The sequence below is a fragment of the Prosopis cineraria genome, unplaced genomic scaffold (genome assembly GCF_029017545.1).
Source record: "Prosopis cineraria cultivar Desert tree isolate PC_DT_omini unplaced genomic scaffold, ASM2901754v1 PC11, whole genome shotgun sequence".
Lineage (NCBI taxonomy): Eukaryota > Viridiplantae > Streptophyta > Magnoliopsida > Fabales > Fabaceae > Prosopis > Prosopis cineraria.
Genome location: NW_026555342.1, coordinates 10,119,816 through 10,146,609, shown reverse-complemented (window position 1 = coordinate 10,146,609; position 26,794 = coordinate 10,119,816). Strand labels below are relative to the sequence as shown.

Sequence of the window (26,794 nt, the reverse complement as noted above, 5' to 3'; positions counted from 1 at the left end):
GCAGAATGCAGATTCTAGTTTATTTGCATTTTCCTGAAATCTTTATCGGAGGGAAGTTGGGTGACTCTCCAAATTTGGCCTTTAACCTATAAAGCCACTAGTTGGGCCCAGTAGAACTTATCAAACCACGGGGTCTGAATGTTTTCTTCAAGAAAGGATTCGAAACTCTTTAGTGATGAGAACTCCATGATTCCTATAAGATCGAACAGAAAGAATTGTTGGAAGGCAGGGAAAATTCTAGCACTTGATGTACTGCAAGGCTCTTCAACATTTCCTCTGAGCACCCATCCTTGTAATCTGCTAGCAAATGTCGGAATCATATCCTTCGTAAAACAAGCGAATCTTTCTAGACAATTTTCCTCGTGTTGTCCTTTTTGGGCCGGAATTTTAATTTGTCCCAGAACTTATCTCTCTTGCACGTCCGTGCCTCATGTGCATTTGCTTGGATAAAATATTCCTCCAAGAGTGAAGATTAAATTAAATCATTGATTAAACTCATCATTCGTTAATAATATTCTTTTAAATTTAGTTTTTTTAAAAAAATTATACTTATAAAATATTAGCTGTCTCATTAATATCAAAGATATAAGAAATCACATTATTCAAACTCCACATAATTCAGACCAAAAAAGAAACTCCACATAATTTATTGGCTTGGGCTTTGTGTAACTTTCTTTCCTTTCAATCTTTTTCTCTAAACAATTTAATAGAGTTTATATGTTTTTTAAAAAAATATAATCATTAGTCAAAAGTCAGTTATTATTTATCCAAAAGACATCTAATCAGATAATGGTTAGTATGTAATATCCTTTTTAGTTGTTTGATGGATCATGTTCATCGAAAACCATGTTGAAGGAACTAACTATAAGTATAGGAGAATATAAGTTAAGGTCTGCTGATACTTTGAGCTGGCGTCATATCAATTTGATTTGACTTGATGTTGATGAGGCTGCCAATTAATTTGGAGAAATGTCTTTGTGATGGTTTTGATTTGGGATCAACAAGCTAACTTTGTGAACGAATTATGTATTGTATAAGATTGGCTCAGCAAGCTGTCTCATCATTGAATTAAAAGAAATCCTTGGAGGGTTAAAGTTTAGTTAATAAGGGGTTTAGAAGGTCACTTTTAGCTTTAGATTTGGCATATCAAATTTGAGCATGCTCATAATAGTGTAGGGGTTAATTGGGATAGATATACTACAGTTTTTTTATCTTATAATTTATATGATTTGATAATATTTTTAGATATATTTTATCATATTGATTCAAATTCAAGTATTATTAGGTAAAAGTAAAATTGAAAATGGTTTCAAAATTTTGTGTTCAAGTAGTTTTGTAAGCATCCTTCCACTAAAAGTAATCGTATTTAAGTCACGATTAAAATTAAATATAAGTGGTACCTCTACTCAAACTAGGATCATATCATTTATCATCCTTCTAATAAAAGAAATATTATATTTAAAAAAAATGATATTTTGAGAATTAAGGAGCATCAACACCAACAACGCGAACGGAATTGGTCTATCGGAATTGGATAGAGAAAGGGCCACACCGGCCAATGGTAAATGCTGAAGCTTTCCACTTTCCACTGTACTGTTGAGCATAATCTATATAAATCATCTGTACCTTCGTCATAGAATCAAATCCATCAGACACTACCATTTTCTCTGAATTCTCAATCTTCCCTTTGGATTCCCATATCCCACGCACACATTAAACGTGGGTTAACTTTCTAATGTTCTCTCCCAATACAGCCACCCTTTTCTATCCCTTTAAGCCCTCGCTCTCCTGCCGCGTCCCATCGTCCGCCTTCCGCTGCCGTGCCGCCGCTGGAGATGTCTTGCCTGGACCCTCATTTCCTCGGTGGTTCCAATCCCTGGCTTCAGCTGTTGGAGTCACCGGAGGTGTGAGAATTGGCGAAGATGTCGATAAAGGAGGCGTCACGGACGGTGGAGTTGCTGCGAGACGCGCCGGCGGGAATGATGGCATTAGAGTGAAGGCGAAGGAGAGGAAATGGTCGCGTAATACTGATAGCTACTTGGCGGATGATAGTGACGCTCTTCCACTTCCTATGACGTACCCAGATTCCTCGCCGGTTTCTGCTGAAGAGATTGATAAGCGGCTTAGATGCGATCCCCAAGTGGAGGTTAATTTCCTTTTCCCGCTTTCCCTCTATCGACCTGTGTATTTGTGTTCCTGAGTGTGGAGAATTGTATTTGGGTAATGGGAGACTAGGGGGTATTAGGACTTAATCTCGCTATGTCTTCCTTTCGGCATTTTTTCTCGTTGTAACGAAATTAAAGAGATACACTTTTCTCTTCTTTTATCCTTTGACTTGTAGGACTGTAAAGAAGTGGTCTATGAATGGACTGGCAAGTGCCGTAGTTGCCAAGGGTCCGGATATGTGAGCTACTATAGCAAAAGGGGCAAAGCGACTACCTGCAAATGCATTCCTTGCATGGGAATTGGTACTGTTCTCTTTGCTATTGGCATGTACATGTACATCCTTGATGTTTTTATTAAGTCTTGTTTGTTCCTTTTTAGACCAATGTAATTCGCTCTCTTGTTTTTCCAATTCTAGGCTGAACTGAACTGAAAGACATCGTAACTGTATATTAGGGGGGGTGGGGGGGGGGAGAGGGGGCTATTAGTAATAAAGTTGAGAAGGGATGTTTTAAAACAAATATTGAACTCCAAGGTCCGACATTCTCTTGTAAAAAGGTCATTGCTGCACAAACATGTTAGTCATTTATGCTTGTAACATAACCGGAATGCCCTTTATGCTAAATGAGTTACACCACAGCACCAATTTATGTGTAGAATGAGTATTGTGCTGTGCTTTCATGGTGTGTTCTTTTGGTCTTTCCTCATCTCTATTTTGTTTCAAGCTGATCATTCTGAGAGCATGTTTGTATGAAGTTAGCCGATGGAAAATCTTTACCTTGTAGTACTTTTGTTAATTGATTTTGTGTGCTCTTCGATTCTAAGGCTGCAGCTCTCTTGGCAGCAATATTTTCACATGTTGTTAACAGTTATGTGTATTTTGGTTAGATGCATCAATTGTGATCCTAGAAACACGATTCTTTTCATTTTTTTTGTTTTGTGTCTAATTTTCTCCCCATTATAAGAGCGCAACGCCATGCAACCACACTGTTGTGTATACATATGATATGATATGATATGTATAGAAATAGATAATCATCAGTTTTAATTTGTAAGATATACAGCGTTTTACTTTGTGGCATATCTGAATCTAGGTATGCTTGAGGGCATCATTCTTTGAACACAATGGCCAATCGAATTATGATGATTCTAAGAAATCCTAAATATTTTAGCTGTAACTATCTTGGATTTTTTTGCTTGATAAGCATCTAATATTTAATAATACAATAGGTATCAGGAAAAAATCGGCAATGTTGTCATCATTTTATCTCACTTGTTAGCTATGTATGATATATCTGCAGTCAAGGGTACATGCTACTTTGAAGCATGAAGCATTAGTGAAGATTTTGCAGTTTCTGAAACTTCCGCATTGAATGCACCTTGATTGTGGGTTTGTGTTCTATTGCATCGTTTCATGCTTTTAGCCTTTCCCTGTCCATGTTATGCAATGTGCGGCAGGGGAAAGCCATCTTTCCATAATATGGATTTGGAGTCTCTGAACCCCCCCCCCTTAAAAGTTCAGCTAATTATAAGTGAGAGATGTTGAACTTTATAGTTGGTTTGAGTCCTTGCTATGTTATAGATTATTCACTATCCCTGGTACCTTTGAATGCGCTGGAAGGAATTAGAAATTCTTTCTATGTGAGATAATTCTCGATTTTACCAAGTGAACACCGACATATCTTTTTCCCCCCCTGTTTGGAAGTTGCAAGCTTATCTTATTAGTATTTTTTTTTGGATATTATTTTAAATTCTGTCTGGATCCTGTTTGTCGCTTTTTTTACGTTACTATGTTGAATATTTAAAATTCCATAAAGGATGTTCTATTATACGGTTTTGCATATACAAAGGTAAACCATGTGAGAATAGTTGATGATGTTGAGGCTTTAATTTAAAATTTATTCAGGGTAAGAGAAATTGTATGAGTTGTGGACCAGTAATTCTTGTTTCAGTTATTTCCACCCCTTCACTGTGCAGGCTATATCATTTTTTTGGTCATTTTAAAGTTACTCTTGGAACTATGTCTGAGTATGGACAATGGATCTTTTCCCTTCCCAACTGTGACTTTCAGGGGAATTACGTGATGTTTCAATTATAAGTGCCCAAGTGGCCTTCATCCTGAATCAACTGTTTAAATGCCTTTTGGTGTTACTATTCTACTCTAATTAACTTGTGGGTTTTAGAATGTGGACTTGCAGTCACTAGAAGAATGTTTGTTTTGCAGGATACGTGCAGAAGATAACCGCTCGAAAGGACATTGACGTAATGGAGGATTTGGATAATGGAAAGCCACCATGACAAAATAATTTACAGTTTTCTTCTAGGTTTTTCCTTTCCTTACTTCGGGAAGTTATACTGTAACTACTTGATGAGTTGTATTCTTTAGTTACTGAAATAATCACAACTTATTCTTGTAAATCAACCTTTTACAATTGTAGACTGGAAAAAGAAAAACCTTCAAAGGAAATATAGGCTTTCGCAAAGAATTTATTCTTTTCCTATCCTGCTTTTCCTTCAAGTATCAATTTGTCGAGAAATAACTGATAACCCAAGATTTGCATGATGTCCAGTGGAAGAAATGGGAACTCACCACTTCCAGTTTCCACCTCTAATATAAAGACGTTATTCTTCTTCCATTCAACCGATCAGACCAATCCACCGTTGTGGTAAAAAAATTTCAAGTACTAGATTCCTTGATTTCCAGTACAACCTCTCAAGGAGAAAGTACCTGCACGCCATCTCATCCGCTTTCCTCCCCAAAAAGGCTCAATTCTGGACTGAAACGGGCTTTTGAGCCAAGCACAGATGAGATGAAGCCGGTATTTGACAAATTTGATTCCAACAGGGACGGGAAAATTTCTCAGCAGGAGTACAAGGCCACTCTGAAATCTCTAGAAATGGGGGGAAACTTAGCTCATGAACCGGGTGGTCGATCTGGACGGAGACTGTTTTATCAGTTTCGAGGAGTTTATGGAAGCCCTGAAGGTGGGTGGTGGGGTTAGAAGGGTGGACATAGAAAAGGCATTCAGGGCATTTGATAAAAATGGTGATGGGAAGATTGCAGCAGAGGAAGTTCAGGATGTGCTGGGGAGGCTGGGAGAAAGACGTAGGGTGTGTTTGGATTTCAATTGAAAAAAATTGATTATTAAAATATGATAGTGTTTGAATAAATTTTTAAAAATTGATTGTGATAAAGTTGATAATGTTTGGATAATTTTTTTTAAAATCAATTTTGAGTGAGTAATTCTACTATTTAAAGTGACAAGTTAATAATATTCAGAATTAATTTTTTAAAATGAAACAAATTTTAGCTTATTCCAAATGAAATTTTGAAAATCAAATGGAATTTGAAAAAATTGAGATGTTTGGATAAAAATTTTTAAAATTATGATTTTGAACTTAAAATTAATTCTAAAAGGATATCCAAATAGGCCTGCAATCTTGATGATTGCACCAAAATGGTGAGGGCTCTGGACACTGATGGAGATGGTATGGTTGACATGGATGAGTTCCTGGTCATGATGACTCAATCCTTGACACGGGGCTGAATCACTGGCCATTGTCAATGCACAAGGTGAATTTGGAAAGAGAGAAAACAGGAGTAAGAGTGAATTTAGATTCATTGAGCGACTCTCATTCACTATTTTACTCTGGATACCAGTTATGAAATTAAAAGCACAAATATGTAAACAGTTTGTCTTGTTATGCGTGACATGCTTTTATGCTCTTCACAGGATTGGTTTACATGTTCTTTTATAAACCATATGTATCTGAAGACTTTTCTATGTTATGGAATGGGAGTGTAGCTTTTCTTTTCTTTTTTTTTTAATAGAAGACACGGGCAAAACCGTAATGGGAGTATAGCTTAAAATTAAAGGATGAAAGATATTCCCCACTCGTAAATTGTAAATAATAATGATGATGATAAATGCTTGTGAACTCTTAGTACATGGGTTACTTTTGCTGCTATTCTCATTTTCTTGGGATTAGAGGAAGGAACAATCAAGCAGGCGAGTCCTGACGTTATTTGGACAAACAGTTTTATGCATTTTTATTTATTTACAATGTTATGAGATGAAATATAAACATCTTAAAATCATATAATTAATTCTCGTGCCGTATTTTCACCCCAGTAAAGAGTCACTGCGAAATATGTTGTGTCAAAATAGAGGGGCAAAACCCTGAAATTTTTAATGGCATCTCATTCACTCAATGTTTTGTTAATCATCACAACTAGATATTTTTAATTGCAGCTCACGAGTAGACCCGGTTCAGAAATGACGGTTTAAATAGTCATTTTTTCACTAGTCATTGGTTGAAACCAAGTGAGTTACTTTATAAGTTTTTACATTGTAAATGTGATAATTCTTGTTTTTTTTTTTTTCCAGAAAAGGCCAGATCAAGGCAACACAGAGAGCAGAGACTCACAAAATTGTGATTAAGGAAAGGACAACATAATCCACTTTATGAATTTCCATTGCAAGCCGATCCACGCAAGGGATAGCTTCTCTAGATGTGATAATTTAGAACATTAACTAATATTATTTTACTTTCCGAGGGAGTTTCTTTTTTGTTGGCCCTCTCACCAAAAATCTGTTACACCAAAGAAAGAGAGAGAGAGAGAATGCAAGGCCGACTAGGCAAAAGAAACATAACTGGATTTTTCTTTTTCTTTTTCTCTTTTGGTGTTAGGAGCACATTTTATTTTGCTTTCATATTGACAAAAAGCACTCAAACCTAAGTGCACAGAGAACTCACACAAAGTTTGAATCAGCATCAAGAGGCCCCGCGCTAGCCACACACACACCAAAAATAAAAAAAAAGCTCCCAATAAAATGCATTCACTTTCATCTTGTCATGCCAGGTGGAAGAGCTGGGGCTACTGTAACTGCAAACCTTCTTGACCTTTCCATGTTGGCTTCCCACCCTATACTTCAACCCATTGTCCAACAACAAATCATTAGCATGTTTACCCAAAAAAAAAAAAACATCATTAAACACTAAGAACAACAAGCACTTTGATTGTTCAATGGATCATCCTCTGTAAATTACCTATGCTGAGGTCAAATCCATAATTTTTCAGCTGTCTATATTCCTGACACAGAGCACAAGCTTCGCAGCAGAAATGAACCAAGCAATCCATACATGGGGCCTCTGGTAAGTCATATTGTGCCCTCATTTTTGATCGATAATTGCAAGAGTACAGGCATGCAAGTCCAGTGAGGGCCAATAACCCATAAGAAAGACCACTAGAAGAACAAGCTGCGCATAATTAAAATCAAAAGGAAGCCAAAGTTATTGCTTAATTACGCAAGCAACTTCAAACCATCATCTTGTAAATTTTGTTAATATGGTCATTAAAGTTTACCTCTCTATGGTTTGATCTAGATTCAGCTTCAAATCCATAAACTCTACCACAGGATTTCTTTTTTTTTTTTAGGCTAAAAGATTGTTTCATAGTGAATAAAAACATTTCATACTATAAATTGAAGACAAATTGGCATCAGATTAAACCAAAGATCGTGATTCTGCAGTGGCTTACACGGAGTGCCTTTATCTACAATCTCTGCAATGCGTCCAAACGTTAAACAAGGGCAGAAGCAAGTGACTAAACCTTAAGAAGAAAAAGAAGAAGCGAAGTTAACATGTGAATTGGGAATAGCAAAAGTTGAACACACACAAACACACACACACAATTAATTTCTAGGTTTCTTACATAGTGAAGGATCATCAACACAATGGAAAAGATCACTTGACCACTGAGGAGTGGCGACAGAATGCCTCATGATGATGGGAGGAGCAGAAGAAATTTGTGGAGTCCCATAATTTGGAAGGACATAACTTGGACGGCTATACCTGAATATATCTCTGGCTCATCTATTGTAGGATACATATGTTTCTGAGAATTTAGCAGATATCCAGAGGTTAATATGGCAGCATATAAATAGAATCAGCTTAGTCTAATATAATAACATTAACCTAATATGTGCGATTTCATGGAAATTAAAGATGTAGGCATTACATTACCCGGCTTCTTCTTGGCTCTGCAATTTCCTTGAACAATCTCACTGCAGGAAGATGAAAGGAAGAGGATAAGCAATCCTCATTTTCAGTCATGATCTGGTTGACTTGGTCATTAAGTGCCAGGATAGGCTTTCAACATTCAAAGATGATACTCTATGATTAACTGATTTATCAAATGCAAGGTGGAACATGAGAAATCATTTATTAATGTTATATTGCGATCAGTCAATTTTTGAGTCAACCAGAATGAGTTTTTTTTTTTTTTTTTTAAATTGGCTTGACAGTAACCTTCTTGTGAATTAATTTGAGTCAATGCAAAATTAGTAGATCAAGTTGCTTGGATTTACAAGGAAGTGATGGTGGCACAATTTTGCTGTCAACTGGCTTCTTGTGACTGTGGATTCACTTGTAAAAAACCATTTTTAAATAATGTGATTATATATAGAGAGATACTCACACATGCGTTTCGTTATTACTAACCAAAACTAACTCTGTTCTTATTATAGGTAACCATTAGTCTCTATCCAAGCAAATCATTGGAAATATATATATATATATATATATATGTAAGACATTTGCAGGCAAAAACTTTTCCTGGGTGTCATCATTCACGCAGACCTGTAGTTTATGAGATGAGAATAAAACAGTATAAAATAAACCAATAGAAATAAGGAAATCCAAGGGGAACAGAGGTAATATTATCACGTTTCGTTAATTTTTTTAGATCTTTTTGTTAATAATATATTAAAAAGTTTGATTATTAATCAAACATAATTATATTATGCAATTCATGTAATCAACCTTACCGTGAGGATTGTTGTCATAAGTTGATTTATTAACCAAGTTGCAATGTCTTGTTTGTACATATCAAAATAAAATTTATAATTCCATGAACTCTTACCCCAGTAGTTCCTCCTTGAATTATTTTTCTATCTTCAGTACATATCTACTGGCAAACGAAACAGCAACCAACTTAACTTTATATGACGTATCTCAACCCGAGTCCAGCGTGCTGTAACTTGTTCTAAATTAGCGGTATATTTTTGAGTAACGCTTCGTTTCTAGCAAGCGATCATTGTCATCAGTGATCAGGTTTTTTTCCCCCATTAATGCACAATCCACAGTATCATTATTCTTCTCCTTTCCTTTTGTTTTCAACCCAATGTACGACCAGCTTGTTTCTGCCTAACCTTGAATAATAATAATAATTGAACCCTTGCTACCTGATCGTCTTCTGGAAAGTAATACCTAGATTTACCGAATCTGCGGAATGAATTTCGCTGTTCACCTAAACAAACAATTCGGTTTGCTGTAAATTTGATAGTTTATTTCGATAAAATTGATCATTGGAATCGAGAACAGCTAGCAAAGTTATTTACGACCAGGCTCTTAACACAACAATATAATACAATGTGTGAAAAATATTTAATGAAGATCGATCCAATTATGTGATGCTACATGGCGATCAGTCACCTTTAAATGTGGTGCCTGTGAAAGTGAAATTAATTCGTTGCTTTCGTAGGTTGACATAATCATTCAGAAACGGCTTAGCTTAGTGTAGACTCTAGCTATAAAGTGCGGCTCTCATCTTTCTCATATCTTTTTGCTTTTGTTTTTTTATTCAGATCCATAGGTTTCGAATGTCTCGAGGAAGTGCGAATATGTTCTTATCTCTAAATATGGCTTTCATTATTAAGTCATCATCACTTGTGTCAGGGGTTCAGTGACATTTTTGTGCATACAAAGAATGTATACATGCATATAGCTTGTTGAGCCGGAAATGTAAACCTTCAATTAACTTCACTTCTAATCATATATATAAGCAAGTTTAACATCATAATTCATTGCTTAATATATAGATCTGTTATCTGTCATGCAACATTACAAATTTGAACTTCTTAATTTCAATCAGCTCCACAAATTTTATAATTAGTTTCAATCATTTTGTGATACTAAACATGAAGTTAATGGAAAGTGATGAAGCTGATGAGTACGTTGTATGAACTATTCCCCCTGATGAGAGAGATGAAATGTGAATTGCTTATAATTAACTGCAGGTTGCTATCAGGGCAAGATTCAGAGAACCCAACGAATAAAATAAGGGTTTCTTGATCTGACATAGTAAAATGAGCCTCGAGCTTTGAGAATGCTTAATTATGATATTAATCAGAATAATTAATTAAGAAATTAAAAGCAAATGGATTGCAAGAGACAAGCTTTGCCAGGTCAAGAGGAGACCAAAAGGGAGACAAGCTCTCAGTCCTAACCTTCTGTCATGCAACCTATGAGGACGTTTATGCAACGTCCAGGATTTGACCATTACATACGTGTTTACAGATGCCAAACACTAAAACATGAAGCATCAACAAAAATTTAACATATTTAAATGGGATTAATTTAGTTTACTTGATGTTTATGTAGATTTAGATCGCGTTAGAAAGTTATTTGGAGTGTGTGTGTGCGTGTGTGTGTGTGTGTGTGTAAACATACATGTGAAAGGCACATGAAAAGGAGACACGTGAAGGTCAATATATTAGTTTCAACAGAGAAAGATTCTTTTGACAAATGAATTATCATTAAGGAGTATATATAATAATGGAGTTAAAGTTGCATGCTTTGTACGTATATACATTTTCCATCCTTGTGCTTACAACTATCTTTTTCTTATTAAAATATACAAAAGGAAGAGTATAGCAATGCTCTGTTTGTTAATTAGGAATCTCAAGCCCACATGGCCTTCAAAATTCAAATACTGAGCATCTTCTAGCTATTTCATCAAAGTGAAAATCAAATCCTCATATTAAAAATTCAACTCCATGTTAATTCGTTTTACTAAGTTCACTTCTTTCCCCTTCAACACCTTTATTATTTACTTTTTCAAAGCTGGGTCAGGGGAAAAAAAGTATCTTTTTATGATTGGAAATTTTATTAGCCAAGTTAACGAAAGTACTTTTGTAAAGCATTAAGCTCGAGTATAAATTTTATAAAGTAGCTAGGCTTGTAAACTTGTAGAATTTGTATATCAAGAACAAGTTTGCCTCATAGGACATAGCTCATGTTTGAAAGAGATTCAATTCCTGCATTGCTTAACTCAAACATTATAAATAAAACTATAATGGGACGCTTTTAGATTTTAGTTATTTAATTAACAAAAGGCCATTATATAGACTCAATAGTCAAAATCACAGGCATAAGTTGTGTCCTTATTATTAGTATCACCCATTAATTTTTAAACATATTTCTTGCGATGGGTCAATAATTGTTTTTGTTATATATCCCAAAAGAACTAAAGTGAATACGAGACCCACATTCCTAGCATAAAATGACAAATCCAAGCAACATGTTATGTCCACTAAAAGGAACTAAACACGAGAATCCATCCCCACATTATATATAAATGTCCAAACATCTTCATGTGAAATCCAGCCCTTCAACTTGAAGGAACACAAAAAGCGAAAGTTGCCCTAACCCTCACATGAAACTGCCCATGCCATGCTTAAACATGTCTAAACTAAAAGCAACAATATCACTAACCCTTGTTGCACTGTGTATCTAGTGCATTATCCTTTTGCTTCTTTCAAGCTAGCTAACTTGCTACTTCATTCGACTATGGACCCAAGAATCTCCTTCTCCAGTGATTTTGTGGATGCCCAGCAAGCCATCAATATGAAGCGTGAAAACATTTACAGAGAAGCTCCTGTGTCTTCGGATTTCGAATTCTGTGTGAAGAACTATGCCATGATCTCAGCAGATGAAGTGTTTTCCCAAGGCATGCTTTTGCCCAACAACAAATCCATGACGTCCAAGAAGATGACGACTACTCTGAGAGATGAGCTTCTTGTGAGTGATGACTCGTACGATGACGTATTGCCAAGAGTACCGAAGAGCTCAAGCAGATGGAAGGAGAGGCTGGGCTTAAGAAAGAGTACTTCTAACAAGGATAAGAAGAGTTGCAGTACCGATGGGTTTCTGCAGAGAGTAGCTGAAAATGAAAGGCCTAGCAAAGACAATCAGGTAATTAGAAATTTGTTTTCGTATTGGCTGTTAATTTGAAGAATTGAACCCAATTTGATGAGAGAGAGACATCATCTGCTCTTAAACCTATTTGAGTGTAAATGTGTCCCTTTTCTGTTCACTACTATTATGTGCTAAGCGGTGGGATATAGAGTAGTAAATTTTGCAGACATAGATATTATTAAACCAGTTGCTTTACTTTGTCACAGGGACTATTTTATGGAGGTGGTCAGAAGATGTGCTGAACTTTATATTATTGGTCGAATCTCCAGGAGGGAGTTTCATTCTTGTGAAGATTTTCCGAGGGGTTTGTTAGAATTTGTGCTGACTTTATTCACAAAAATCTAGACTAGACTTGCAAATTAAGTGATGTTTCTTATCCATTAACTAGAAGTAGAAAGATGCATGGTACCTTTAGCAGTTTGATCATTGTACAAATGTTTGCAGTAGTAGATCGTTATTGGTTTATATATGTAATATGTCCAATTCCTTATGGAGGGATCGACCACTCGTTTTCTAGCAACAAGTTATTGTTATATGTCTGCCGAGACATGTATTACTTCTTCGTTATCAGATTCTTTCAAAAAGTTAGTGAAACAAATGCTGGGTGATAGATTATCTGTCTTCCACTGTTAGAGAAAAATGCGAAACGAGATAGAAGGAAATTTGTAATTTCTGTTCTTGTACCACAACTGAGAAGAAACCAACAGTAATCTTTGAACAGCTGAACTTCAACTTGACTGAATCATTTTTATTTTAACAGCACCTAGGAACCTTAGTATTTTAAAACGAGCATACCGACTTGTTAAAATTTCATGCATATGATTTGAAAGAATCTTGAATTCGTGACATAAGGATATTATAAGCTTTTGACTTTTTTTTTTTAATCACATTGGGAAGGTTTCAGCTCAAAAATTGGCACCCCTTCCAGCCCTTTACCATCATGTCATGTTGGGCTGAAGATGAGATGGAACAAGAATTCTTAATTTGCATAGCCAAAGGAATAATTTGCATAATTTGGCACTTCGTTTTAGCAACACTCATTGGATAGATTACTACTTTCAATTTTTTTTTTTTTTTGATAAGGATTACTACTTTCATTGTGAATATGAATCATGCGGTCTAAAACATGTAATATAAATATTATTGCATTTAATATTTTTTGTTGGTTAACCTAAAATATCCTCATAATCAGTAACTATAAAACTAATCTCTTAAGATCATACGTCACATTGAATTATTTAATACTCTCCTTGTTAAGTATAAAATATTTGTAATTAATGTACATTCTAACCAAGTTAATTGATGATATTTAAAATTATAAATTTTTATATATTTACTTTTATTTAATAAACTGTCTTAATTAAAAAAAATTATTAACTACACCCATTATTAAATATATACTTTAAAAAACTATATTAATTACACTATCCAAATATTTAATACTTTTGAACATAAAATACATGCTTTAACCGACTTTAATTGACCATTTAGGGAAGATAGTATTCAAAATTAATGCATTCAGCTAAATTTTTTCAACATAAACAAAACACCTAACAATAAGTATCCATTTTAAATTATAATCAAAACATTTTCTTGCGATTTGGGGAAAAATTGAGCGTTAATTAAAGTCATCTCATGGTGAAGCCTTCCATCCATCATAGCCAGGTCTCAATAATAATTAATAACAGAACATGCGTACATTTAATGAAAAATAAAAATGCTTTACAGATTTATGAATTGCCCTTGACCTTGATCGCAATTTCTAATGGCATAAAAATCAATAATAAATAGTTTTCTGCATTGTTATCGATATGCTTGCCAACTCAATCACAAGCAAAAAAACAATGAAATGCCCTGCAAAATCAGTAATCCAAATACTCAAAATCATTCTTCTACAATCTCTTCTAAAATTATACAATTGGAAGCATAGTAACAAGCGTGTGCTATTTACAAAAAAAAAAATAACGGCAATATACATTGATATCTTGAAATTAAAAGAATGATATTATGTACACAGTTAGTTATGCTAAATTGCAAATGGAAGCCCTATGCTTAGAAGATATCCCCAGATAATGAGAATAGAAAGCACTCTCCATTATTTACAGCATTTACAATTCCTCTGACAAAAGAATACGCTAACTGGTCCCACTACTATACATCTGCAGCCAATCAAAAGATTCAATTAATACCATGAGAAAGATCCAATGAAACTTCAGATATTATTCATCTCAAGTGATTATCACAAGACATCACATACAGACTCAAATTGTTCATTATGAGAATCATGAGGGAAAAAAGTACCCCCCCCAAAAAAAAAAAAAACCAAAAGAATGGTAAGAGAAAAAAATTAGCTTGATTGTAACTATCATTATTGTTATCTTTGGTAAAAACACTCAGCTAACGGTCCCATAACTTGGTGCTCCTCCACTTGATATTATTGATGCAGTTCTTTATTCCTTCTAAATAAATCTTCCCAATATAATAATATATGATTTAACACAAAAATATGTTAGCTAGAAAAGAGGCCCAACTCACATGATACATGACACCTCACTCCATGGAGAGCCCTTCGGATCTCCTCGCCTGGTCAGTGAAGCAAAAGGAACAATCAGTCAATCCTTCCTTATATGATATTCTGCACATAGAATTAAGAAACATTTCATTCCATAGTTGTAACACCATGAATGCATTACCAAGAGACAATCATCTGTAGCCAATGGCACCTGTAATCAGTCTTCTTCCCAAGGTTGTGATGGACAATATTTCTCCATGGACTCCTTTTTACGTTCGGGATCAAGGCTGAAAAAAATTTGTCGGTAAATAAACTCCAAATTATTTGGGAATTGCTAAAATATGGAACTCTAAAACAAGAATTACTTCAAATCAAGACAATTTTATCTGACCTATTTCTGATGCCAAGAAGAGCATAATGTACAGCACTAGCACAAGCAGAAGCAGGAGCTATGGCAGCTGCAGGAACTGCTCGAATAGCAGCTGCCAGGGCAGGCCCTGCACCTGAGCCGCGTTGATATTTTTTCAAGGGGCTCTGAACTAACACAGCAGCAGATTTTCCCAGGCCATCACTGAGGCTCTCATAAGCCTGAGAAATCAATAAGTGCTTTAGCAAAAGCTTAGCCAAAAACCTCATTTTCTGAAACAAATACTATTTTGCTTTAAAATAAGCATGTCTAAGAAGATAACTTCCACAGGAGGGCCAATCAATTTGGACTCTTCTGATGAGAATATTAACATTCATGTGCACGCAAACATGTTCTCAATAAGATACAAAATTCCATTCCCCCAAGCCCCGGGGGGATAGGAGGAGATGATTGTTGAAGCAAAAGAAGATCATGAAGGCAGAGGGTGAGGGATCATCCTTGAGGCAAACAGAATAATACACAAGCAGCAGGGAGGGAGCTGACATCATTCCTCCTTTTTCATTCAACAAATGCAGGAATTAGGTTAAACAAAACATCCAATTATGTGAGAAGGAAGTATAGATACCAACTTGCTTGAAACTTCACCTGTTTAATACCATGGCGGGCATCATGAGGCTGATTCGATCGAATGTCTGTTAACGGCGATGCTACAGAAGTAGCGAGTATATATTCTGCTTGTAACAGAATGTCATGGGCTCCCGCAGCTAAATGTACTCCAAGTCCAACAGCTTCAACAGAAATGCTTCTAAGAAATGCAATTGTACCTACAAAGCAGATTGACCATTATGATGGCAACTAACAAAAAAATAGAAGAGAATCATTAATGCCCAGAAAAATAAACAAGTCTTGCACAAGTTAAAATTAACGCAGATGTTGGTAAAGGAAAAAGGGCAGCAAAAATGAAATCGTCCAATTCTTGCTAACATAGACGCAAAACAAATTGACTAGTAAAAACATGATTGTTTTTCCTAGCAAAAAGGGGGTCCACATTTCCCTAACCCCAAAGCACACTTTCAGACATGCTAACAAAGCCAGAATAATCTCCTTATAAATGGAAGTTTCACCCTCGAGCAAAAGATTGCTATAAATGTAAATAAATATTAAGCTGTTTCAAATACAAATTTAATAAACATTGAGACCTTACCGCACTTTATAAAGTTTTCAACATACTGTAAAACATATATGAAAATATTTGTTGAGTTGGTTGAACTAAATGAATACCCTATTGACCACAGTTGGTGTGATGGCATGAATGCCTATTCAACCATAACTGATATCTCTCATACTTTACATTTAATTTTGAAATTTACTATACATGTACCAGATTCTATAACCATGCTAATAAGTGTAATAGTATAAATACTAAAATTCAACAGTTGAAGAGTCCAGCAACAGTGGAGTGAGAGCAGAAGTCCTATATTCCCATATTTTTTTGGGAGCCACCACATACATGAGGAAATATTGGCTTTCAAAATTGCTTGCCCTACCAGCAGATTGTTCAGTTCAAAACATGATTTAAGAAATCAATAATCAATAATTAAAATAAAATTGAGAAAAACCTACTGTTACTTGTGATCCCTACTTTTTCTTCCCAAAAGAAGACAAATTATACAGAGGAATCACAAAGATAGTGTTATCTAGCATACCTCTCTGCATACCCTTGAGCACCCTCCGCTCCTTCTTGTAGTTCTCTAATGGGGATGAAACCAGCTTAGCAGCACCATCTCCCACTGCAATTAATGACCGTACAGCAGGAAGGCCCCGCAGTATTTTATGAATCTACAGATTGAAGTATGAGATAAAAACCATTAATCAAGAGGAAAGAATCCTCACGAGAAGAAGGAAAATAATTTCTGTCACTAAACCTGATTATGAGATATATCTTCCAACCATTCCCCAACAATTGTTTCACGAACACTGCCCCATCCATAGATGCCAGCTGCATCAACATGCTTCAGATTTAGCTCAACCCCCTGGCCAAATTAAGTAAGCATATTATCAGATATTTCCAACAACGCGACCTATGACTGATAAGGCAATAATTGATGCTCAACACCAAACTATCAGGTGGCAAGTTAAGCAGTAAATGAAATAAACACAAGGGAAGCTGTACTCCTAATAGAAACAGGACAAAAGGAGCAAATATTACCTTCCAGGGAACAAGATTTACAAGTTCCACATACTTCCCACATCTCAATGCAGCTAGATCTACATGATGGGGACTGTAGTCCACCCGGACAAGGATAGGCCCTACATCAAGCTTCTGTAACCAAAATCAATATATAAATATGCTTTTATGATAAGTTAGAACAACTCCAGGGAAGACTGTCCAAACATTCTATAAGATCAAGGTAGAGTTAGATGCTGACTAGATCATAAATCTTCTCAAACAGGTCCCTCACCATAAAATCGATTAATAAGTTAAGATAATTGATCATAGCAACATGACGAATTATATAGGGAAAAGCCTTTCTAAAGTTAGTTGTAAAAACACATTGATTAGATTTTTACACTTCTTTTCAAATAAATACAGCACACTAAATTATTAAAAAGGAAAAAAAAAAAGAAATGCCTCACGTGCAATAGAATTATATACAAGAAATCCAAGAAACTATAGATTTAACGAGACAAGGAAAACAGAACGCTACTTGCCTGGAAGTAAGGAAGCAATGCCTCACGTGCAATAGAATTATATACAAGATTTTTCCTCCTTTCTAGCAAAATATGTGAATCCTCCACATCTTGATGGTGATCAGGAGATTGATCAGGTGATGAGCTTTTACCCCCAAAAAACCCAACAAGAAAATCAAGCTGGGATTGATGTAGATGCAATTTTATAGGAAGGAAGGCGAGATGTAACCTGAAAAGAGGCATAAAGACACTTAATTGCTGTTTGAAGAACTTAACGCATAGTAGTTCCTTCATAAGTTCATGTTTGTTTAGATGAATAAAGATTTCCATCTGGTAGAATCAAAGCTAAGTATTAATTATTTCCAAACAGATCCTTTTTATCCAAATGAGGCAAACAAACAAACATGTCCAGATTATTAAAGAAAAGAAACATGAAACTTTTGACATGACCAACTATTAGGTCATATTTTACCATATGTGAGGGCCACTAATTTGTTATGCACTACAATCTGTTAGTTTTCTTTTCTTGTCTTGTTTGGACAATAGTCATACTTTTAGCACCCAATTTGTGGAGGATGTCCTTTGATCTTCACCTCAAACATTTCAATTATAAAGAAGCCAAGGACCTAATCCCTATCCATAATCCTAGCTCGTAAGTTAGATATTGGCATCTGTTTTGGCAAAAGAATAATTAGATCATTGAAAACTAGATAAGATCAAATGATCATAAAAAAAAAAAAAACTCAAACATACAAATATTATCATCTGTTTTCCATCAACTTTCTGCGAAGTACTACTGAATGAGGCTTAAAATCTCACATACCAACATCACGATGGGACACCTACCCAACAAGACCCCAAATTCTAGAAATCATTGAGGTAGTTGATGCAACTTCCATGGTTTAGTGCTGTAATTGATTGCATGCATGCAAAACAGATCACATGAATATTAAATATCATACCTATACTCCTCAAGAGGAGTTAGAGGATCTGGTCTGACAGCCTCCAAGTCCAATCTAAACGCTTTTGAGGAAGATTCTCTAGGGTGGCCTTTTGAATCATAATATCCTAGCACCTTCAATTCAAAAAGTAGAGAATCATAAAAATTTGACCTTACAAGTGTGAAAAGACTAAAATAAAAGGACAATATTTCAGAGCATTTATGTTTTCACTCCTACCAGCTTCCACGGAGCATTGCTGCTTCTGTCATGCAGTTTAAAATCTTGAACAGACACAGACATCTTGGATAAACTTACTCCACCAACTGGAAATATATCATACTGAAATTTCACCCCAGACAATGCAAGTTCCAAGCAAACAGTTGTATCTCTCCCAGAATGCTGTCCATTCTCCATTGGCCAGTCAGAACCACCATATATTGTCCACTCTAGATCAATTTTCTTAAGAATCACACGTCCGCAGGCCTTATTTCGCAAGGAATTATCATCAGATAGGAGTAAGCCATCTGCAGAATGTTTTAGTTCAGTTTGTTCATTTTTCTCTGAAATGTGGTTTTCTACAACTTTTAGAGAGTTGCCCTGATACCATCCACCACTTCCTCTTTCAATATCTCTACCTTCCACATTGCTCTTCTTGTATCTATGTAGTCCCTCAGAATGTATATCCATCGATATTTCAGGCAGGGGGCATAAGTCGGAGAGAAAATATTCTTCAATAACCTCTGGAAAGAAACCCTCCTGTGAAAACAAAGCGTGATTACCTTCTGCTCCCATTACAGGCATTGACTCAGACAAGAATCCTTTATGAGAGAGGACCTCAGGCTCATCCATACTCATCTGATTCATATCATCAATAAAGATACCATCAAGTGGCAAGTAAATTCCTGTTTCAGAAGAACAAGGCTGCAATGTACTATTGTTATTCACTTGAAATGCATCATGACATATCTCATCCATTAAGCCAGCCATTCTAGATCCATCCTCCAAAAATGCCTTAGAAGGGCATTGTTGAGAAGCTGTTGCCAGGGTATCACAGCTAGGGTTATTAGTTTCACAATCAAGGTTCCTCATCTTGGCCTGTTGAACAATATCCCACCTATTTTGCAAATGGACAATTGATTCCTCCACATCAGGGGCAAATAATTGTTGAAGTTGAGTACCCAAACGAATCAGGCTAGCAGTTGTATCATGGCAAGTTTCGACAAGCATGTGAGAATTAGACAATTCAACAGCCCAAAGAATACCACTGGCACAGTTGGTTTTAAAATTAGCCTCCATAATTGCTTCCTGTGCAACTTTAATGAAACCAACCTTCTGAAGATGCTCTACGCTATAAGTGCCACAAAGAGTATTTGTCCCTGACACCACATGAAGCCCCAGATCTTGTACTCTAATTTGATAACAATTCTCAACTGAATCTCCCAAAGATGTAGTTGAAAGTGTCAACAAGGATGCAGCTAATAGACAAGAAGCATGTTGATCACCCATATCCTCATTGGAATAAGAGAAGTCAGACTCAGAATCTTTGACTTCACTGTGAACCACTGGATTCATCACATAGGGCTCATAGCATAATGCAATATCAATCAAGTTGAGAACAAAGTCAGTCCTGCAACATCCTTTCACATCTTCATCTGGTACAGTATTATCACCTGCTTCATTGGAATCAGAAGAGGGAAAACTGAAAAAGGATGATATTGCACTGAACCAATCCAAGCGACCACCAACAGCAACAACTGTACTACATGCTACAGTTATAGATGTAGAAACATGGGAAATCTCTGGGTCAGACAAATGTATGATATCAGAACCAGCATGTCTAGAGGACAATGGATTAGAGCCTCCCCCATTACCTCGTTTCATTGCGGAGTTGTCACTGGTAATTAGAAGAAAATCATGATCAGAAGCCCTGGTGATGGAACCCCACAACTTGCCCTCACCATGAGTTAATCTGAAAAATTCGGCACCCCTAACACTGCCAGTATTTGTGACAGACAGCAAATCAAAGTTTTGAACTTTCAGTTTCAATCGATCCCATGATCCTGGAAGCTCACTTTGCAATGAGCTCCTGATACTCTCAGATGTCTCCATGCTAATCACAATTTCTAAAGAATCACATTCCACAAACACTGATGATTGTGAACTAAAAGAATCTTTCTCATCAGTGACTGACTGAGAAGCCACACATTCCAATTCATTTAGCATCTGATGTACAAGGCGATGTATATCTTTATATTGAGAATCACTCAGGTAGATCATAAGTTGAGGTAGATGAACATGAATGAAAAATGATGAACTTAGAATCATCTCTTGTTGAGTTTGAGATTTCAATTCCTCCAGATCTCTGACCGTTGATGCAGATGCAAACTCATAGCCTCTTCCTACAAAATCATCTCTGCTCCTGAATTGATCAGAATTTGCTAACAACCTGGCTTTCTTTGTCATCCAAGGACCAGTCACCAGACCCTCCTGCCAAACCACATTAATAACAGAGTAACAACCAGGTTGGCTGTCAACAGACAGAAGGCGACTAGCAGAAAACTTTTCATCCTGCAAATTACAGGAACTGATTCTACTGCAATCATTACTTGTTGATGTAATCAAGTACATGCATAAATCACTAAAACTGAGTTGCAGAGATTTTGCGTCTGCTGAAGGAAACCACCTCTTTGAGCTTGCATTTGATGGTGGAATACAGTCTGAAGTGAAACTCTTCTTCGAAGGTGATGGTGAAGTAAAATCAAGAGCAATAAACTGTTTCCATGAAAAGAAACGCTCATGATCTTCACCTCTTTCTAAAGGAAAACACAGTATTACCCTTGCACCAGAAATTGATATATCACCATGCAAACGTTCTGGTGTGGAGAGCAATGTTACACATGAATCAGAACCTTCCTTCTTATCTGAGGCTTTATACATATCTTTGTTTGCTTTATTGGGCACTTCCACCGATTGTTCAACATCCCTAAGCAGGTTAGTGAACACGCTTATGACAGAAAAAATTACCCAGAAAGTAAATGGTGGCAGGCTCAAAGAAAACGATACTGGCCCAGTTAGACTTCCGTCAGAACTTGCTTGCAAAGTGAATTTGCAATTGGTGACACCAGATGTTTTAAACAATGTCACTTTCAATAAGCTATCACTATTTCCCAATGGAAAGTCCATTGCAGCTAATCCAAGTAAAGAATCAGAATCAGGACCTAGATCACAAGAGACCGATGATGGTAGAGCCCCAAGGACCTCAGCTTGTAGATGTTGAAACAAAGCACTTTGATTCTTAGTATTATTATATCCTTGTAAACCAGAATCTACAGCATCGATTCCAGAATTCAAAAAAGCAGCAACTTCCATATTTTTCATCATTCCCTCAACAATTGTAACTTGAGGGCATACCTGTTAAAATTCAAAGCATTTCAAGTTAGAGAGGATGACTGTTTCAAAATCATATAGCAGAGAACCAGGTCTCACAAGCAAAGAAAGCCTAAGATGAGCAGAGGTTGGAGTGGGATAGAGCATAGCTACGTTATATCATTACCTTCAGAGAAAGAAGAATTTCATTGCAGTCTGCAACCACATTATCAGTGTGTAGCCCATAACAGTGCTGTTGATCATCACTGAAAGACAACACAACAGATATTCCAGCAAAAGTTGCTCTGAGATTGGTTTCCACATGTTGCTGCTCTGTTCATGCATAAACCAAAGTTCGTATCCAAAAATCCATCAACAAAAGGAAAAAATTTACATTTTGAAAATATTGGCATCCATTGACCATTGAGACAAAAACTGCAATAAGCAAAATTGATGGCAAATTATAAATTTAATACTACCTCCAGTCCTATTAGTAATATCCCTTCGAGAAGCTTTTCATAGTCCTTGATATAAAACCCTTTACAAAATGCATGAAGCAATTATTAATTATTTTCAAATATGGTCTTCATAATTATAATCCTCTTTCTCTTAATATGAAGAAGAAAATTTGATTTTGGTATACAGGTTAAAGACTTTAATGAAGGACAATTTTGGAATGTCATGATTTGTTCTTTTTTCCTTAACAAAATCAAGAACATCAAATTATGTTCTTCACCTGCGCTATTAAAATGGGTCTTAGAAATGGGACTGTAAGTAGATAATAATAACAGAGCATGATGTGAAAGAAATTGAACAGTAAAATGCATGGTTTAAGCTGCCCACTAATTCTTATAGACATTAACAAAATGAAGTACCAGAAGTAGTATGCAAAGATCCAGAAGCAAGGGTGGATGCAGCAGTGATAGCGCTAAACACAGAACATGTCCAGTTCCACATTCCACTGTTCCCTAAAGCTGATTGGTAGCTCCGTATTCCATCAAGGCATTCAAAAAACTGATCCACGCTGCAGGAATCCCAATAGAACAACAGAGTTAACCACAGCCAAACAGATCATTGAAGAGTCATTAAAAATCTAGGAATGGCCTATAAGATGCGAAATATGCAGACTTAACTTAGCCAAAATAAATTAGAAACCACAATATAACCATATTTTATCAGTAAGCACTAAACTTAATATATGCATGCTCACACATTCAACTAGTAATGAGGATCCAGTTACCAGAAAATTTATACAGGAATTTCAAGTGATTGCAACCAGATGATAGCATATAGGAAAAGAGCCTACCTAGCCCCAAAATCAAGTTCTCGAATACCATCTTTCTGATTTACATCAGCAGAAAATGGTACCCAATTTGATATAAGACGAGACTCAGGAACCCAAGGTTCAGTATGGGGTTCAAGCAAGGTCAAATTAGAGGAATCATCCAGAAAATTGTGGTAATCAGCACTGCCAACAGAGACTGAATTCGACGAATGGCATACCAAAGTAGATTTCAGCTGTGCAGATCCCCTTGATTTGTGATTTGAACAAACTTGTCCATTCTTTTCCAGATTAGCATAATTTTCCCATGCACATAAGAACCATTTAATGGTGCTAAGTTGAAATCTTAAGACTATAGGATCAACAGAAACAACTGCATCCACTTTGCGAATGTCTAAAGACCCACTCTTCCAAGGAATGCTTAACTTCACCTCCCCACCAAATCCTTCTTTTTTCCCAGTCATGACAGGTTCTCCACATCCTGCTCCTAATTCACATAAAGAAGACGCACAATTATCATCCTCGTCTATTTTAAGAAGCTCAAACATAGCTCCTTTAAACCTCACAAAATTTGTTAACCGGCTAATTCCAAGTACATCAGCATTTGAATCAGCATCTTCTGACAAACATGTCCCACACTCTATTTCAGAAATGCGAAGAACTAGGGTCCCATGGCATTCTGTTTTCTTGTCTCCATTATCTAATGATGGATCATATGCAAAAATTACATTTTCCATTTTCACATGGAAGCAGGTGAGCAACCCCTTTACTATATTTGCAATAGTTTTAACACCTTCATGGACATCCATCAAAGATGATTTTAGCGCATCATCAGTTACATCTTGGCCAGTCCTAGATGAGCCATACACGAGATGCTCAGTATCATTACTGCCAGTAACACAAGTTTCATCACCCATTGGAATTTTATCTGTGGAAGGAGAAATGACTAGTTCAAGCCCATCCACTTCAACCTGACTACCTTTACCACTCCAAGGCATATTAACCAATAGGCATCCAATAGATCCCTCTTTGACCATTAAAGATGCTGCCTTGCTAAACTGTAAAAAGCGAGAAGAAAGTAATAAGTTAACGAAAAAAAAATGTTACTGGTGATATTTAACAATAACGGCTAAGAATAAATAATCAGAGCTACTTTATATAAAATCAAGATCATCCAAAGAACCCTAGCTATTCCAATTTCATGCACTTCATACTTGTGAAAATTAATTCATGAATTCAAACCACTTCTAATTCTGACACTTGTGAAATATACCAACTTCATAATTTTCCCACCTTCTAACCTGATCAATTTATTAGTGGATCGTTTACCACTTGAAAAACCTATGTCCAATGAGCATCAAAGCTGTTCAGCAACCTCAGTTTTAGCACCCGATTCCCTGACACCGAGGGAATGAATTCTATACAGGTACAGTAGTTCATTCTAACTGCTAAGGAAAATTAATATATCACAGACACGCGAATTAACGCAGCTGAAGTATAACATGTTCTCAACTTCCTATCTGCGCGCCTTAAAAACTGGGAAAACAAGAAATACCTCGTTATTAATGTAATCCACATCAAGCGCAAGATCCCTGAGCTGAATCGTTCCTTGAGTGAGTTGCACGTCCAGCTGGTCCAGGTCAATATCCCCCAAAATAAACTCCCCAAATTTCTTCTTCAGAAAAAATTTGCAAACCCTCTTGGTCGCCCAGCGGGAGAACATCGCCTCTGCCGACTTCGCAATTTTCCATGGAAACATGGTTGCAATGATAACGGCGGCTGAAGCAACAATTTGGGGAATTTCAGCGTTTTAGGGTTTGGGATATATCTTGACCGATTGCAACGGCAAAATTGGAACTCGAATTGTTATTGATGTTGGGGTTGAAGGTGTTGCTTTCCAGGATGGGCTATAAAGCTCCATCTAACACGATGGAAAGCACCGCAGGGAGGCTGAGAGTGTTAAAAAATGAAACACAACACAACAACGGAGGCTACAGATGATTATTGACGGGAGATTATGACGTTTGTTTTAATTTTAAAGTTCCAAGAATTTTTGGTCTTTTGCATTTCCGTGACAGAATCATCTAGCTCGCCGAATTTTAATTTAACCTCTTAAAAAATTTCCAGTGCTGTTGAGGGAAATTGTTGGCTGGCTAGGAAGATTAAAAAACATTATCAATGCTGTTAACTGCAATCTACAAAACTGTCAAATTCGTTGGATACTTTAGCTTTTAAATTTCTTATACTGTTAAAGTTTTGTAAATCTATATCTGACATCCAGACACTATCTATTCAGTTTTGGTGTTTGAATTAGAAGGTAAAAAGATATTACTAATTATAGTATCATTAATTATTAAGATTATTATCTATATTAATTGGTTAATAATTAATTATCCAACAATTTGAATCCTTCCGTGGATTGTACCAGATTGTTATAACTGTTAAATTATATAGAATTTTATTTACATTGTATAAATCTTACTCTCAATGAAACAAATTGAAAATTAAGTAAATAGCCCAAAATAATAGGTGAGCATATGTATAGTTAATCAATTATATATTAGTATCAATCTCTGTTATTATTGAACAATAAATTAATAAATTATGCTCATTGTATAATTGATCATTATCCATGGGTATAATATGGCTGAATATTATAAAATATAACTCAAAGTGTGATGGCATTTTTCTTAAAAATTTCATGCTATTTTTTTATTCATAAAAGTTTAGGTAAGCTGGAATTCGAGAACTCACTTGAGTTAAGTTATGTTTTTGAGTTCAAAGAATACTTATAGAAGAATTTAATCTAATAACTCATAAATACGTGTATAATATCTAAGCATTATCTATTCAATTTCAACATCGAATTAGTACAAATTATAGTATTATTAATTATTAATATTATTTATAATATTATTAATATAAATATTAATAGTAATTGGTTAATAAATAATTATGCAACAACTTGGACCATTTCTGTGGATTCTATTGAATTTTTATATGAGCTAAATCATATAAGTCCTTTCCTTAATAAAAAAATTGGAAAGTAAGTAAATGATGCAAAATAATAGGTGAGTTTTGTTGGAAATACTAGAATATGGTGCAGAATCAAATCTTATATGTAACATCTTAAATTTTATTTAGGAATTTAATTGTAAAAATTGTGGATGATTCGGAGAATTTAATTTGCGAATTTATTTTTAAATGAAAAAATCTATGTACTTAAAGATTTAATTGAAAAAATGTGTGCATTTGAGAATTTAATTGAAAAAATGTATTTTGAGGATTTATGTTGATTGAAGTTTATGGATGTTAATAAATTATTTGGCACTTAATTATAATTTAAATTGGGCCTAATACTGTGTATTATGATTGTTTATTTAGAGTTCAAAATAGATATTGAACCGATTCAAGCCCAAATTACTGAGCTT

The 26,794-nt window shown here is 35.6% G+C and overlaps 4 protein-coding genes and 1 pseudogene across 8 annotated transcripts; 3 read left to right on the top strand and 2 right to left on the bottom strand.

Moving 5' to 3' along the window:
- Window positions 1–1,517: 1,517 nt before the first annotated feature.
- Window positions 1,518–4,656, top strand: LOC129285372 (protein disulfide-isomerase SCO2). The gene is made up of 3 exons (XM_054921034.1): window positions 1,518–2,146; window positions 2,342–2,468; window positions 4,388–4,656. Exons 1-3 carry the CDS (start codon window positions 1,736–1,738, stop codon window positions 4,459–4,461), a joined length of 612 nt encoding a protein of 203 aa, XP_054777009.1. The 5' UTR covers window positions 1,518–1,735; the 3' UTR covers window positions 4,462–4,656.
- Window positions 4,657–4,741: 85 nt separating this feature from the next.
- LOC129286075 (calmodulin-like protein 30) lies at window positions 4,742–5,861 on the top strand (annotated as a pseudogene).
- Window positions 5,862–6,800: 939 nt separating this feature from the next.
- On the bottom strand, window positions 6,801–8,330 carry LOC129285374 (cell number regulator 1-like). 3 transcript variants are annotated; one of them, XM_054921036.1, is made up of 5 exons: window positions 8,191–8,330; window positions 7,880–8,062; window positions 7,706–7,777; window positions 7,216–7,425; window positions 6,801–7,090 (listed from the first exon to the last, which is right to left on the bottom strand). In XM_054921036.1, exons 2-5 carry the CDS (start codon window positions 7,947–7,949, stop codon window positions 7,011–7,013), a joined length of 432 nt encoding a protein of 143 aa, XP_054777011.1. In that variant the 5' UTR covers window positions 7,950–8,062; window positions 8,191–8,330; the 3' UTR covers window positions 6,801–7,010. The 3 variants fall into 3 exon arrangements, with proteins under 3 accessions (XP_054777011.1, XP_054777013.1, XP_054777012.1); XM_054921038.1 differs by having other exon boundaries at window positions 7,706–7,771; XM_054921037.1 differs by having other exon boundaries at window positions 8,186–8,317.
- A 3,194-nt stretch (window positions 8,331–11,524) lies between these two features.
- On the top strand, window positions 11,525–12,714 carry LOC129285373 (uncharacterized). The gene is made up of 2 exons (XM_054921035.1): window positions 11,525–12,201; window positions 12,411–12,714. The coding sequence occupies exons 1-2, from the start codon at window positions 11,797–11,799 to the stop codon at window positions 12,444–12,446; spliced, it is 441 nt and encodes a 146-aa protein (XP_054777010.1). The 5' UTR covers window positions 11,525–11,796; the 3' UTR covers window positions 12,447–12,714.
- A 1,367-nt stretch (window positions 12,715–14,081) lies between these two features.
- LOC129285369 (autophagy-related protein 2-like) lies at window positions 14,082–25,346 on the bottom strand. 3 transcript variants are annotated; one of them, XM_054921030.1, is made up of 15 exons: window positions 24,919–25,346; window positions 23,388–24,421; window positions 22,957–23,105; window positions 22,269–22,414; window positions 18,953–22,126; window positions 18,737–18,849; window positions 17,796–18,003; window positions 17,293–17,406; window positions 17,009–17,116; window positions 16,790–16,922; window positions 15,729–15,907; window positions 15,108–15,304; window positions 14,898–15,003; window positions 14,740–14,787; window positions 14,082–14,363 (listed from the first exon to the last, which is right to left on the bottom strand). In XM_054921030.1, exons 1-13 carry the CDS (start codon window positions 25,120–25,122, stop codon window positions 14,934–14,936), a joined length of 5,829 nt encoding a protein of 1,942 aa, XP_054777005.1. In that variant the 5' UTR covers window positions 25,123–25,346; the 3' UTR covers window positions 14,082–14,363; window positions 14,740–14,787; window positions 14,898–14,933. The 3 variants fall into 3 exon arrangements, with proteins under 3 accessions (XP_054777005.1, XP_054777006.1, XP_054777004.1); XM_054921031.1 differs by having other exon boundaries at window positions 14,928–15,003; XM_054921029.1 differs by having other exon boundaries at window positions 14,740–14,839; window positions 14,928–15,003; window positions 24,919–25,345.
- Window positions 25,347–26,794: the final 1,448 nt, after the last annotated feature.